Below are 16,632 nucleotides of genomic sequence, written 5' to 3'. Positions count from 1 at the left end.
ACGTCCCTTGCCAAGCTGATTTTCTGGCACCGGAACGACCGCCCCCAGGCGGATCAGATTGTCCAAGGTCTGCTGCACTGCCACAGCTTTGACCGGAGACTTGCAGGGAGAGAGTACAAACCCGTCTTTTAAGGGTCGGCAGAACTCTAGCTTGTAGCCGTCTCTGATGACTTCCAGCACCCAAGCGTCTGAAGTTATTGTGGTCCACTCGCCCATAAACGAGGACAGCCGTCCTCCAATCTGCACTGGGGCGTGGACCAAGGCCCCGTCATTGGGTACGAGACCCTGGGGGAGAACCGGAGGGAGCACCTCCGGGACGGCGGTCTCTGCGAAAGGAATGCTGCTTGGGGGAGAAGATCCTCTTGAAGGAAGAGGGAGCAGAGGAGCCCGACCTGCCCGGGCGGTACCGACGGGCTTCCTGAAACCGTCCTCTGGAGGTACCAGGGCGAGTACTAGCCCGAGCCCTGACCTCTGGTAACTTCTTGCCCTTAGACGTGCCGAGATCGGTCACGATTTTGTCCAGCTCGACCCCAAAGAGCAGCTTGCCCTTAAAAGGCAATCTAGCCAGGCGGGATTTAGAGGCGTGGTCAGCAGACCAATGCTTCAGCCAAAGCCACCGCTGCGCAGAGATTGTCTGAGCCATGCCTTTAGCTGAGGCTCTCAAGACATCATACAGCAAGTCTGCCAAATAGGCTAAGCCCGATTCCAAGGCCGGCCAATCAACCCTCAAGGAATGATCCGAGGGGGAAGCCCGCTGCACCATAGTCAGGCACGCCCTGGCCACATAGGAGTCGCAAACTGAGGCCTGCAAACTTAAAGCAGCCGCCTCAAAGGACGACCTTAAGGCCGCCTCCAATCTTCTGTCTTGGGCGTCCTTTAGGGCCGTGCCACCTTCCACCGGCAACGCCGTTTTCTTAGTCACCGCAGTGATTAAAGAATCCACGGTAGGCCACAGATAGGCCTCACGTTCATTTACAGGCCAAGGATAGAGGCGGGACATAGCCCTAGCCACTTTAAGGCTCACTTCAGGGACATCCCATTGAGCCGAAATTAAGGTGTGCATGGCATCATGCACGTGGAAGGTTCTAGGCGGGCGTTTCGTCCCCAGCATAATGGCAGAGCCAACAGGGGCTGAGGGAGAGACGTCCTCCGGAGAGGAAATCTTCAAAATGCCCATGGCCTGCACAAACAGGTTGGGCAAATCCTCTGAGCCAAAGAGTCGCGCTGCAGAGGGGTCATCCGCTCCATCCGAGCGGGGATCCGTCTCCTCCAAGGAATCCGCGAAGGACCATTGGGAGAACTCAGATACGCTGCCCTCATCTACATCGGGGGAGACAAAGTCCTCCAAGGCCTGGGAATCAACCCGAGGGCGTTTACCTCCGGGGGCCTCAACCTCTTTACCTGACGAGGGAGCAGGGGCAGCGTTCTGCATAAGGAAGGCCTGATGCAGCAGCAAAATAAACTCGGGGGAGAAACCCCCCAGACTGTGCACTTCCGCAGCCTGGGCAACAGCCCTAGACGCACCCTCAACCGGCGCTCGCAAGAGCGGGGAGAGACATGCTGCGCATCCAAGATGGCGTCCGGCGCGACACTCCGCGAAGGAGCCGCGCGGGAAAAACGGCGCTTAATTTTAGCCGCCTTTGTGCCGTCGCCCAAATTAAGGGCGTTCATGGCAGTAATGTCTCCTACCTCAAGGGCGGCCCAAGAAGAAGCCGTCCGAGCCGCGTGGCCGGCCAAGATGGCGGAGGCGAGGAGCGGGGGATGGGCGTTTATGGCGGGAAAAACCGCCACACCGGAGGAAGGACCGGGACACTCATCGGTCACAAAACTGTCACCCAACAAGGGCGAATCAGACTTTAAGACTCCCGCATCCCCTCTAGAAGCGCCCAAGCGATCCGGGGAGCGACTCTTTACGCCATCGCCCTCCGACGCCATATGCCACGTGGAGATAAATCGGGGAACCCCCTGCCCGCTATAAAAAGGTAAAAATTACCTGCTTTCCGCTCCGAGCTGTAACGACCTGGTGTCCCAGTGAGTAGCTGCAATGAACGTTTAAATAAACGTCGAAATAAACGCCTTTAAGGACGTTCAAAATTTTTTTTTTTTTTTTTTTAACGGAGCCAGCGGGAGGGGGGAGAAAAGGAGGGACCTGGCACCACCAGGTTTGCACTTGCTCAAAAGAGCCCTCAACCCCAGGCACTCAACAAAACCTAAAAATTAGGCTTGGAGGCCTAGCCAGAGCTGCTGCTGTGTGTGACCACCACCTGCTGAGATAGAGAACATACTGAGGAGTTTCCGGCAGCATATGACCACATATAGGGAGGCAAAAGTTTGCTCTCTATCTCCACCTGCTGGTAGATGGACACAACCCACCAGTCTATGGATTGATCAGCATGATGATATGGAAGGAGGAAAATAAACCCTGACGTTAATAATAAGTAAATTAAAATAAAAGCACCAAAAGATCAGTCAAAACACACACCAGGAATTGAGGGACTGAGAGAGGTCAGCAGAGCTGGGGAGATGACTTCAGAAAACCTTCCAGTTTATTCTAACTCTGAAACTTCTCTCCTTCAATGGCACTGAATGTTGCCATCCACTTCTGTGGCCAACTCTTATTTCTTGTTGATATATAAAAAAAAAAAAAAAGTACCCTTTCAAAAACACTTCTTGTGAAGGTAATGAATGAATTACTTACATGAGTTTTCCCACTGCCTGTTTGTCCATATGCAAAACACGTGGCCATTCCTCTTTCAAATATAGTTTCCACAAGTGGCCGAGCTGTAAACCTTTAAAATAAAAAATAAATTTTTTAAGTAGTTCATACTTTGACAAAATGACAAGCTTTCTTCTGAATGATGCCCAGTTAACCAAGATGATTTCTGTATAAATATTCCTTGCACCACAAGTGAGGTTTAAAGGTGTGGTATTTTAAAAAGTAAGAGAAGGGACAGGAATGTGATCTCTGCAATTGCATTTTTAACATTGTGAATACCTGGCTTTGTTTAAACTATCTCTACTTCAGGAAGCAGGAGAAAGCCTGGCTCTTTACTACTACTTAACATTTCTAGAGCGCTACTAGGGTTACGCAGCGCTGTACAATTTAACAAAGAGAGACAGTCCCTGCTCAAAGAGCTTACAATCTAATAGACAAGTGAACGGTCGGTCCGATAGGGGCCTTTACCTACAATTTAACAGAAATAGTAACCAACTTTCTAGTTATACACACACACATACGGTTTAACATCATCCATTGCAATGAGCATACTGTGTCATACCTTGTATTATTTAAATACTTTTTCTGCTGTTATTTTCTATGGCCTATGTTGACTTATTCTTGCTGTGCATTGCCTTGACAGAATGTCTCATCTCTCTGCTTTGATGCATGCCTCTTTTTACAGTATTATTTACACTCAATACTTTAGCTGTTTCTTTCAGTATTGACACTGGGTTCCCTTTGCTTTTGGATTTGGTCGTTTCTGACATGGGCGACCTCAGTTTCCACTATCACCGAAAATCGGGGACAACCATCTCTAAGGCTGACCTAAATGTTGAGATTTGGGCATCCCCGACCGTATTATCGAAACGAAAGATGGACGCCCATCTTGTTTTGATAATACGGGTTTCCCCGACCCTTCGCCGGGACGTCCTGAGAGGACGTCCTCAGGAAAACGTGGGCACCCCGTTCGATTATGCCCCTCCACATAGCTGCCGTTACTGGATAAAAGATGAAATCTGTCAAGATGAGATTCCTGCCAATCTCCTGATCGTTAAGAGCAACGATGCAGTAGAAACGCCATCTCAGAGTAAGGTAAAAAAAAACAGCATTACTTACCCCAATGTCAGAAAACTTTGTCTTACTGAAAGAACAGACGCTTGTTTCAATGAAAGGTATATAAACCTCCAATATTGCCAGCACTGAGAAGGGGGGAATGACTGATCTCCACTAAGTTTTACCCAGCTCCAGATACGCTTTTAAGCTTCATCATCCACAAGCTAAATCTGATCAGTATTAACCCCCCACCCCCACCACGCTCTGCCAACACTGAGCTGCATGGCCAGTCAACCATTTGCTTGGAGAAATAAAAATACTGAGCTTTCTGTGGCTGCACGATACCCTAAAAGGGCAACTCAGAAGAAATGTTTTTCTTTTAGTCGACAGACACAACTATTCCCATTGGTCTAGACTGGTCTGGCACAGACGCAAAGGAAATTGTGTGTTTCATCAGTTACCTGCCTAGGATTACAGGATAATATGGGATAAACAATTAAAAAGCAAACAACAGACACAAGCTTGAGGAAAAATGATTAGAGATGTGTCCTGAATCAGTGGCATTAGGGGCTATGTGTGACCATCTCTGGGCTCTCTGTTATCCCCTATTTTATTATTTTATTTATTTATTGCATTTGTATCCCACGTTTTCCCACCTCTTTGCAGGCTCAATGTGGCTTACAATACATCATGGATAGTGGAAGTAAGAAGAGAATAGATATTTGGTATTACAGAAGAATGTTGGGTTGCATGGTAATAAAATACATGATAGTAATGTAACAAAAGGCATTATAAAACATTTCTGGATATATGTGGGGAGTTTCACATGTGTTGATCTTTGTGGTATATCTTGTCAAAGAGATGGGTCTTCAGTTGTTTTCGGAAGTTGGTCAGTTCATAGATTGCTTTTAGGTTGCGTGGCAACGCGTTCCAGAATTGCGTGCTCATATAGGAAAAGGTTGATGCGTGCATTAGTTTGTATTTTAGACCTTTACAGTTGGGGAAATGGAGATTAAGGAATGTACGAGATGATTTTTTAGCATTCCTGGGTGGTAGGTCTATCAAGTCTGACATGTAGGCTGGAGCATCACCATGGATGATTTTGTGAACTAGGGTACATACTTTAAATGTGATGCGTTCTTTGAGTGGGAGCCAGTGTAACTTCTCTCGTAGGGGTTTTGCACTTTCGTATTTTGGTTTTCCGAATATGAGTCTGGCTGCCGTGTTCTGGGCTGTTTGGAGTTTGAGTATATGCCTTTGCAGCCTGCGTAGAGTGAGTTGCAATAGTCTAGATGACTGAGTACTAATGACTGTACCAGATTACGGAAGACAATCCTTGGGAAGAATGGTCTTACTCTTTTTAATTTCCACATTGAATGGAACATCTTTTTGGTTGTGTTTTTCGCCGATCGATGGTAACTCCAAGGATTTTTAGTGTTTCCGAGATTGGTAGATTTAGTTTTGGTGTATTGATGGTGGTAAATTTGTTCGTATTGTGTTGAGAGGTGAGTATTAGGCATTGGGTTTTTTCTGCATTAAGTTTCAACTGAAATGCATCTGCCCAGGAGTGCATGATATGTAGACTTTGGTTGATTTTGTTGGAAATTTCTTTTAAGTCTTGTTAGCGATAGAAGCGAAAACACATAGCAAAAATTTTTTTTAGGTATATTAGAAGCAGAAAGCCGGCTAAAGAATCGGTAGGGCCGCTGGATGACGGTGGTGTTAAAGGGGCGATCAGGGAAGACAAAGCTGTAGCGGAGAAATTAAATGAATTCTTTGCTTCGGTCTTCACCGAGGAGGATTTGGGAGGGATACCAGTGCCGGAAAAGGTATTTGAAGCGGACGAGTCGGAAAGACTAAATGTTTTCTCTGTAAACTTGGAGGATGTAATCGCCGGGTCCGGATGGTATTCATCCCAGAGTATTAATAGAGCTGAAAAATGAACTTGTGGAGCTGCTGTTAGTAATATGCAATTTATCCCTAAAATCAGGTGTGGTACCGGAAGATTGGAGGGTGGCCAATGTAACGCCGATTTTTAAAAAGGGTTCCAGAGGAGATCCAGGAAATTATAGACCGGTGAGTCTGACGTCGGTGCCGGGAAAAATGGTGGAGGCTATTATTAAGAATAAAATTACGGAGCACGTACAAAAGCATGGGCTGCTGAGACAAAGTCAGCACGGATTTAGTGAAGGGAAGTCTTGCCTCACAAATCTACTGCATTTTTTCGAGGGGGTGAACAAGCATGTGGACAAAGGGGAGCCGGTGGATATTGTACATCTAGATTTTCAAAAGGCGTTTGACAAAGTGCCTTATGAACGACTCCAAAGGAAACTGGAGAGTCATGGGATCGGAGGCAGTGTATTATTATGGATTAAGAGCTGGTTAAAAGACAGGAAGCAGAGAGTGGGGTTGAATGGTCAGTATTCTTGATGGAGAAGGGTAGTTAATGGGGTCCCTCAGGGGTCTGTGCTGGGACCGCTGCTTTTTAACATATTTATAAATGACCTTGAGATGGGAGTAACTAGTGAGGTAATTAAATTCGCAGATGACACAAAGTTATCCAGGGTCGTCTCGTCGCGGGAGGAGTGTGAAAGATTACAAGAGGACCTCGTGAGACTGGGGGATTGGGCATCCAAATGGCAGATGAAGTTCAACGTTGACAAGTGCAAAGTGATGCACGTGGGAAGGAGGAACCCGAATTACGGCTATGTCATGCAAGGTTCCGCTTTAGGAGTTACGGACCGAGAAAGGGATCTGGGAGTCATCGTGGATAGAACGTTGAAATCTTCCGCTCAATGTGCTGCGGCGGCTAAGAAGGCGAACAGAATGTTATTATTAGAAAAGGGATGGAAAACAAGCATGAGGATGTTATAATGCCGTTTTATCGCTCCATGGTGCGACCGCACCTGGAGTATTGTGTTCAGTTCTGGTCGCCTCATCTCAAAAAAGATATAAAGGAATTGGAGAAGGTGCAGAGAAGGACGACGAAAATGATAAAAGGGATGGGACGACTACCTTATGAGGAGAGGTTAAGACGGCTAGGACTCTTTAGCCTGGAGAAAAGGCAGCTGAGGGGTGATATGATAGAGGTCTACAAAATAATGAGTGGGGTAGAGCGGACAGATGTGAAGCGTTTGTTTACGCTTTCTAACAATAATAGAACTAGGGGACACAAGATGAAATTAGAATGTGGTAGGTTTAAAACAAATTGGAGAAAGTTTTTCTTTACTCAGCGTGTGGTTAGACTCTGGAACTCATTGCCAGAGAAGGTAGTGACGGCAGCTGGCCTTGCTGAGTTTAAAGGGGGTCTGGACAGATTCCTGAAGGAAAAGTCCATTGATCGTTATTAAATTTTGGGTTTTTGCCAGGTTCTTGGGGCCTGGATTGGCCGCTGTCGGAGACGGAGTGCTGGGCTTGATGGACCTTTGGTCTTTTCCCAGCGTGGCAGTGCTTATGTACTTATGTAGATCGTTACATCATCAGCATATATGTATGGGTTGAGGTTTTGGTTTGATAATAGCTTGGCCAAGGGTATCATCATTAGGTTGAATATGGTCGGTGAAAGGGGGTGGATCCCTGTGGGACTCCACATTCAGATGTCCATGTGGCTGATGTAATCGAATTTGATGTCACTTGATATGAGCGTGTGGTAAGGAATCCCTTAAACCAATTAAGAACGTTGCCTCCGATACCGAAGTATTCAAGGATGTGTAGTAGAATTCCATGATCAACCATGTCAAAGGCGCTTGACATCGAATTGTAGAAATAGTATGTTCTTGCCGGTTGCGATCATTTGTTTGAATTTAGTCATGAGCGTAACTAGTACTGTTTCAGTACTGTGATTAGAACAAAATCCTGACTGGGAGTCGTGTAGTATAGAGAACTTGTTTAGATAGTCTGTGAGTTGTTTGGTCACTATCCCTTCTGTTATTTTGGTTATTAAGGGAATGGATGCTACTGGTCTGTAATTGGTTAGTTCACTCGCATTTTTCTTTGCATCTTTGGGTATGGGGGTGAGTAGAATGTTTCCTTTCTCCTTTGGGAAGAGTCCATTTTGTAGCATGAAGTTCACACGTATCATTAGGTCTGTTATAAATTGTTGAGAGGCCAATTTCATGAGGTTATTTGGGCATATATGTAGTTTGCAATGAGATTTGGCGAATCTTTTAAGCGTTTGGGCGATGAGATCTTCCGGTAGCATCTCAAATTCAGTCCAAATCCCATCTGCTGGGTATACTCCAGGGTTTGGGTCTAGACAGTCTAGGAGTGTAGTGTATTTGATGGGGCTGACAGGCATTTTAAGTCGTAGTTGTACGATTTTCTCTTTGAAGTACTTCACGAGGTTGTCAGCTCCTGGTGTGTCTTTGCTGTTATTCGTTACTGGTGTGGTGTTTAGTAGTTTATCCACGAGTTGGAAGAGTTTGTGTGTGTCCTTGTAGTTTGGTCCAATTTCTGTTTTGTAGTATAGTCTTTTGGTTTGTCTTATGGTGTATTTATATTTTCTTCGGAGTTGTTTCCAAGCGTTAAGTGTGGGATCATCTTTCTTTTTATTCCACGCACGTTCTAGTTTCCTAACTTGTGTTTTGAGTTTTTTCAGTTCCTCGTTGAACCATGGTATTGAGTTCTTTCTGTGCGAGGTTCTGGTTTGGGTTGGAGCAATGTTATCTAATATTGTTCTGCATCTATCGTCCCAATCTAGGAGGAATTGGGTTGAGTTTGCTTTTGTTGTCCATCCGTCATAGTAGATCTGTTGCCAGAATATTACCGGGTCTATTTTTCCTCTCGTGGTGTAAGTTTTTCGTTCTTGTTTTTTAGCTGTGGTTTTCGTTCGCCATTGGAGAGAGATGCATGCTTTGTATTTTGTTTAATATACATATGACCCACACTGTTTTTAATTTTCTTCACTAGATGTGCACTTTTATTCTTACGCAGATGATATGCTGCTTTTGGACCCAGTCAGCAAGAGTGGGTCTGATTCTACATCTAAGGTTATTCAATGTATTGAGTTAGTAAAATATAGCTCGTTCCACAACTTTAAACTTAATGCTGATAAAACTAAACTGCTGTGGTTAGCTAAAAAATGGAGAACACATTCCCGATTCTCTTTCAGTATCAAAAGACCTCTCATTGAAGTTTGATTCATCCTCCAAAATTCTTGCCATTATAGTTCATTCTTTACTTACAATGGAACCTCAAATAAATCATTTAACTCAAACCATTTTCTTCAAATTATGTCAGCTCTCATCCCTATCACATACAGGATCTTTGGAGTTCTACACAAGTGCATCACTCTGCACTTCTTTGCCTTAAATTTTAACTGCAACACATCAGACCATTCTTCTGATTTTTGTAAATCATGCATCATGTTGTCTACTCCTTCCGGGGTATCTGCTCTATTGCAAATCTTCATGTCTCCCACAAAAGGGCAAGCTTTCTTATATGTTTTTATTGTAATCTGCTTTGGATCTAAATCAGAATATAAATGCCTAAAAACAAAAAACCTAAATAACCAACCACACCTTTTGCAATGTTGCTTACAAATACAATGAATACAGTTGGTTCCAGTACCAATCCCTGAGGTACTCCATTACTTACCTTTCTTTCCCCTCAGTGAATGCCATTTACCATTAATCTGCCAGTCGGTTCCAGTATCAATCCCTGAGGTACTCCATTACTTACCTTTCTTTCCCCTCAGTGAATGCCATTTACCATTAACCTGCCATGTTAGTTTTTAATTCAGTTCACCACTTTGAATCTTAATTTACCGACTCTATTCAACTTAATGATGATACCCTTGGTGAAACTACTATCAAATCAGAACCTTAACCCATACATATACGCAGACAACGTAACGATCTACATCCCATTTAAACAAGATCTAAAGGAAATTTCCAATGACATCAACCAAAGCCTACAAATCATGCACACATGGGCGGATGCAGAGAAAACCCAATGCCTAGTACTCACCTCACAACACAATACGAACAAATTCATCACCATTGACACACCAAAACTGAATCTTCCAATTTCGGACACCCTAAAAATTCTTGGAGTTACCATCGATCGACAACTAACACTTGAGAGTCACGTGAAAAACACAACCAAGAAGATATTCCATTCGATGTAGAAATTAAAAAGAGTAAGACCTTTCTTCCCAAGAACTGTCTTCCGCAACCTGATACAATCAATGGTACTCAGCCACCTAGACTACTGCAACGCACTCTAAGCTGGCTGCAAAGAGCAAATAATTAAGAAACTTCAGACAGCTCAGAACACTGCAGTTAGACTCATATTCGGTAAATCAAAATACGAAAGCGCTAAACCCCTACAAAAAAAGATGCACTGGCTCCCACTCAAAGAACGCATTACGTTCAAAATATGCACCCTAGTTCACAAAATTATTCACGGAAACGCACCAGCATACATGACAGACCTGATAGACCTACCACCCAGGAATGCTAAAAAAATCATCCCGCACATTCCTTAATCTTCACTTCCCAAACTGTAAAGGTCTCAAATACAAACTAACGCATGCGTCAACCTTTTCCTACCTGAGTACACAATTCTGGAATGCACTGCCGTGCAATTTAAAAACGACCTACGAACTAGCTACCTTCTGGATTCTACTGAAGACTCATCTCTTTAACAAGGCATACAACAATGATCAACAAATATGAACTCCTGTACACATATCCAGAACTGCCTCCACAACATCTACTTGCCAAAATATTAACATGTTTTTCATTATCATGCTACCCAAGATCCTTTCGCTATTACTAAATGTATATTTTCTTATATATTTCTTATTATGTTTGCTTGTTAAAATACTATCATGCTCCATCATTCTCATGTTACCCATAATCCTTCTGTTAACACTAATTGTATACTCTCTCATGTATTTCCACTACTCATGATGTATTGTAAGCCACATTGAGCCTGTAAAGAGGTGGGAAAATGTGGGATACAAATGCAACTAATAATAATAATTTCAGCCCGCCAATTTGTTCATGAGCCTCCTATGAGGAACTGTATCAAAGGCTGCTGAAATCAAAGTAGACTTGCATGCGTATTCAACCCCCAAATTTTTTTTGTTACATTTGTACCCCACGCTTTCCCACTCATGGCAGGCTCAATGCGGCTTACATGGGGCAATGGAGGGTTAAGTGACTTGCCCAAAGTCACAAGGAGCTGCCTGTGCCTGAAGTGGGAATCAAACTCAGTTCTTCAGTTACCCAGGACCAAAGTCCACCACCCTAACCACTAGGCCACTCCTCTACTCCAAATTCTCTGGTCATTTTTTCTTTTGGTAAAACCATGTAGCCTCAGATCTTGCAACCCACTGGATTCTAGAACGGTCACCATCCTTTTCTTCAGCAAATCCTTCATTATTTTTCCAATCACCAAAGAGAGGATTACCAGCCTGTAGTGTTTTGTCTTGTTCTGTCACCGTTTTTGTGGGGGGAGACCATATCCACTCATTTCCAATCCTGTGGATCTCTCCTGTCTCCAAAGATTATAAAACACATCTATAAGGGGACCTGCCAGAACTTCTCTGAGCTTCCTCAATATCCTGGGATATTCCTCATCCAAACCCATGGCTTTATCCACTTTCAGTTTAAGTTTTTCATAAATACTTTCTTCAACGAATGGTGCGATATCTACTGCATTGTCATATATTTCTTTGTCAGTCAACTGTGGTAGTTCTCCAGGCTCTTCCATGAACAAAGACGTATCTGTTTAGAACGTCACTTTTTTCTCATCACTCTCCATATTGTGATTCTCAGCATCTTTCAGTTTCACAATTACTTTTCTAGCCTTCCTCCTCTCACCTGGAAAAAGTCTTGCTCCCTATCTTTACATCTGTTGCCATTTTTTCTTATACCTGTCCTTTTGCTAGTCATGTTTCTCTTTGCTGTTTGAGTTTTATCCAAAATTCTTTTCTGTATTCCTCTACTGGTTTTCTTCTGTATTTCATAAATGCTACCTCTTTTGACTTTATTTTTTTAATCATACTTGTTTCCTTTTCTTATTGCTTTTATTTATTTGCATTCCTCATATTAATATCTCTTTCTTTGGGTATTTCCCCATTTTATTAAAGTCAGTACGTCAAACCCAGTATGTCATCTGCATCTCTGGGGATAAACAGCATGGAATCCACCTACTTTTTGGGATCCCACCAGGTTCTTCTAATTTAATTTAGACACTTTTGCAGATAGATAAGTAGGTTGACAAACCTTTGCTCTGACCTAGTATGGAAGTTATTACCTGTCCACTGCTAGTCCGGTTTTCAGAATATCCACAATGAATATGTATTCAGTACACAATAATGGGTTCACAATCCGTTCTTTAATGAAATTTATCAAGTTAAATCTATTATACAAAAACATTGGGCAATTTTAAGTTTATATCAATATTTTGAGGAACTAACCTGGTTTGCATATACCAGGAGCCATAATTTGGGAGAACTGCTCAGCCATAATAGATATATGCAAGCAAGGAAGATAGGACACTTTAAATGTGGAAATTGTGTTTATTGTGCTTTATGCTGAGAAACTCAACAGATACAAATTCCATATTCAAACAAATATTTTTGTTTGAGGAATAGAACTAATTGTAATACAAAATGTGATCTATGGTATCATTTGTCCTTGTGACAAATGGCATATAGGACAAACGGTACATCCAATAAAACTATGAATTGCACAACATTTAAGCAATTTACGTTTGATTCGACAAGAGACACCATTAGTTCAACATTGGTTGCAACTTAACCATTTGCCGAAGGATCTAAAGTTTGTAGTTTTATTACATATTCAAATAACTAGAGGAGGTGATACGTCTCAGGTGCTGCTAAATAAGGAACCGCAGCTAATTTATTACTGGCAAACTGTGGAACCAATGGGGTTAAAGAAATTGATTGGTCGGCATTGGGGTGTGGATGAGTTATGGGTATGTATAAATGCAGATATTTAAACATTCAGGGGTAATTCTGATGCCCAGCAGAGGTGTTCCTGCTGGGTTTAGGATGTATACCACGAACTGGTGTAGATATATTAAGAATAATCCTGAATTTTCACAGATATTTTTGTATTTTGTAAGTCTCAGCTCCTGAAGATGTCATATGGCAAAACATGGCACAGTGTTGAGCTTGACACACAGATTAATCAGTCTGAGAGATCCTGTTTTTAAAAGGGAACAGCATGGCAAAATACTGTAATCTTGTAAATAGTTAAACTTATCTACAAAGAAGACTCTCCACTTGATGAAAAAAATATGGGAATAAGTGAAGGTTTAATCAGATGAACTTCCTGGAATTTTAGCAGTGACTATTAGATGATGAGACAGCCATTAAAGGTGGATTAAGAAGGACAATCATGTATAGATTAGTAACAACATGCGGTTGAGTTGATTTTGTGGATCCTAGGAGACGAAGAGTGAACAGAATTTGTAATTCACGGGACAAGTATTCAAGCTGTAGCACTGTGACTTTATTTATAGATAAACAGATTTGTTAATAAACAAACTTTGTACAATTTGATATCAGAATTGACATGTGGTCATTTATTAAATACAATGAATATGTATGAGATAATTTGCAAAACCCGGAGGCCCACTACATTTAAATTTACCCAATGCAAATTTGTTGGGGATATTCTGAAACCTGACTGTCTATAGGGTCCTCAGGATCCGTTTGGGAAACCCTGGTTTATACCCCGGCCAAAGATTCTTACTTTCTTCTAGGTTAAAGTATTAAAAATTAAGGGGAAAATACTGGATAACAAATAAAGGATCACAGTGGGATAGTTGCAGTAGTAATCTGTTCTAATTCAGAAGGAAGCCCATGAGTTGGAGGAAACTGCAGGAGCACAGAAAAAGAAACAGAAGTTGACTTTTAAATATTTGTCTAAAGCTTTTGCAAATCAGCCAGGTCGTATTTCTGTTACTAAAACAAAAATTACCTACCTATAAACCATTTCATTGGGGGCTGTGTCATCAAAGGCGTAATCAAAGCGAAAAGTCTGGTTTTCAAGGTACCTTGTCAAATCCACCTTTTGTTTTGGCTCATGTACCATCACTACATCTTTGCTAGGGATTGTAATTACATCCAGGTCTTTCATTACATTTTCTGTAAAGGAAATGTAAAAGGTAATTATATATCTACTGCTTCATACCACTATAGAAACTATGTGTTGGCAGCTCTGAGGGATTTTCAATTGCTGAGAACAGCTACTATATGGACATCAGGACATCACACTATTTTCAAGTTAGTAATATGGATATTTCATATCACTCTTTTTCATTTAGGCCCCCAAACCGATTCTGCATAAGTTCTGACTGATTGCAAAATCAATGCCAATTGAGTGGTATAATTGTATTGCTTTAATGTGAAATGTTAAAATCTGTTGACCATGCTGATTACTGCACTATTATATGATGTAGAGAAAGCATTTTTAAACAGATCATCCAGTTGAAAGGCACACACAGACTCTCCATTGCACATACATGCCTTGCTGTCATTTTTCAAAAGGGAAAATGTGCAACTAACTGTGAATGGGAGATGGCTCAGTTGGTTTCCATTTTGAAAAATGACAGCAAGGCATGTATGTGCAATGGAGAGTCTGTGTGTGCCTTTCAACTGGATGATCTGTTTAAAAAATGCTTTCTCTACATCTTATAATAGTGCATGTACAAATTGTCTGTGCGCTCAGACTTTATAATTATGCAGGTGGAAATGTATACAGTATAAAATGTCCATATGCAATAATAACTTTACTCCAATATAAAACACATTCCTAGCGATGCCTCTTTTTAATCCTGCACTAGAAGTATATGTGCTATGAAAGCCTGTGCATACTTTTACTCCAAAGGCAGCACCTTTCAGTCAGGGCAAGTTACCTTAGCAAATACCTATTGATCTAAATCCCTCTGAAAATTGTCCTCCACATGCACAGAAACTACTGCCACAGAATACAACCTGACTGTGCTAACCTTAAAGCTGAGTGTAGGACTTAATCAAACTGAAACCTTGCAACCTCAAAATATTTTTAGTCTAATAAAGGTTATTATTTTTTCCTACCACCGCCCCCCCAAACTCCAAATATTTTGTTGGTTTGATTTTATTCGCAATAGAAATTCTTACCCTTTTTATTGAGTGGACGTTTTCTTACACAAACACATATTCTGTGCTCATCAATCTGTATGAGAAAAGCACTTCTTTAGTAAACTGAAATACTAATTTAACAGCTCGATATCAGTAACTATAAGAGGCCTGATGCATTAAGCACTTTTCCCATAAAAACAGGGAGGTCAATTTTCAAATGGATCTAGCTGAATTAAATGTATCAATGTAGCAAAATGGGGGCATTTGAAAATCGCCCTCCTCAATGCAAAAAAAGTATATGCACTTGTTTCACCACAAGCTTTTGTCCATACTAGAAAGTGTCAAGGCCAGGACTGGGAAGATGAAATTTGTTCTTAACCTGCTAATATTTTTTCCTCAAGTCCTGCTAGACCAGTCTAAGATGAGTGTGTTATGTCCCCCAACCTGCAGATGGAGGCAGAGAGCACTGACAATTCAATGACATCACCAGTATACGGAGTGGTACTTGACAGTGTACTATACACTATGTTTATCTTGTTGGGCAGTCTATATGAACTAAACAGGTCTTCTTGTTCCTTATCTATTACGTTACTATTCACAAAGCAGATCTGCAACACTTGGAACAGCATTGTAAATCAACTATATGGGTCAACTTTACATTTATGGTCCAATAACCTAGTGCCACATCACACAACGCCATTATCAAACAATATTAGCAACCTTAGAGATTGAACAACTTTATAGATCAGCATTATAAAGTTACCAGCCCTAACAGGATAGGGAAACTCCCTCTTCAAACCACCATCTGGAAGACCTGAGAAGTTCCCTTAGTCACTAGATGATACAGAGAGGAAAGGACCAGCTGTAGCCTTCCTGGGCAGGTCCTGGACAGAAGGAAAGGAATTAGCATGTAAGAGCAAATTTCACCTTCTTTATCCTGCTAGACCAGTCCAAGCAAGTGGGATGTATCAAAGCTCTAAGGACCCCAGGTGGGAGGAAAGCCAGGCCCTGATACACAATTATATGGGTTGTTGGACATGAGTCAGCTCCAAATCAGTGCCCCTTGGGTTGGAGAGCACTCGTCTTCCAGGAGGAGCAATTCACCCCCTCTTAATGCAAGGCAATAACTCTGCACCCCGAATATCAGTTACACCATGCTCAAATGCAGGAGCAATGGAACCCAACAATATGTACTGACCATAGACTTATGCACTACTGTGTTGGATCTCTATTTGGTGTTCATGCTACCTCTAAGGGGAGCCTAACACAGCTGAACCCCTCAAACCTAAAGCCACAGAGCTCCCCCAGTGCAGATGGCTAGAGCACACTGCCACTGTCTGCCAAGTGGAGCAACCCTAAACAGCCCAACTAAGATGAGACCATACCTGTAGAAACCTGTGACAACACCTACAAGCAAATAACTACACATAGTCACAACATGAACAACTCTTTACTGACACCATGGCTTTGACCTATAGCCCTGGATGCAATGTTAGTGAACAGCTATACAAGCCAAGTACATTGCTCTATGGAAATAACTCTACACAGCAAGAAACTCTGGGCTGAACACAGTGACTCCCAGACCACCACACGAACAGGGTCCCTGATGACCACAGTCCTCACCAATCAAAGGGAGATCTCACTCACGCTAGCAATATCCAGCTGTTGACCTGCCATAAGAAGATAGGACAGGAGGCCCTAAAGAAGAATGCAAGTGACACACGGAAGGCTGCCCAAACTCTTCTCTAAATTACTCCTT

At 42.3% G+C, this 16,632-nt stretch overlaps 1 protein-coding gene across 1 annotated transcript in view; it reads right to left on the bottom strand.

Annotated features, from left to right (window-relative positions):
• The window catches only part of KIF2A (kinesin family member 2A), a 443,213-nt gene that overhangs the window by 227,399 nt on the left and 199,182 nt on the right, over positions 1–16,632 (bottom strand). The window contains 3 exon segments of the mRNA XM_030193169.1: positions 2,699–2,789; positions 13,736–13,898; positions 14,913–14,967. Coding sequence (XP_030049029.1) covers positions 2,699–2,789; positions 13,736–13,898; positions 14,913–14,967 — 309 coding nt within the window.

Source organism: Microcaecilia unicolor, chromosome 2 (assembly GCF_901765095.1).
Source record: "Microcaecilia unicolor chromosome 2, aMicUni1.1, whole genome shotgun sequence".
NCBI lineage: Eukaryota > Metazoa > Chordata > Amphibia > Gymnophiona > Siphonopidae > Microcaecilia > Microcaecilia unicolor.
Note: the sequence above shows the minus strand (reverse complement) of the source record. Positions and strands in the feature narration are given on the sequence as shown.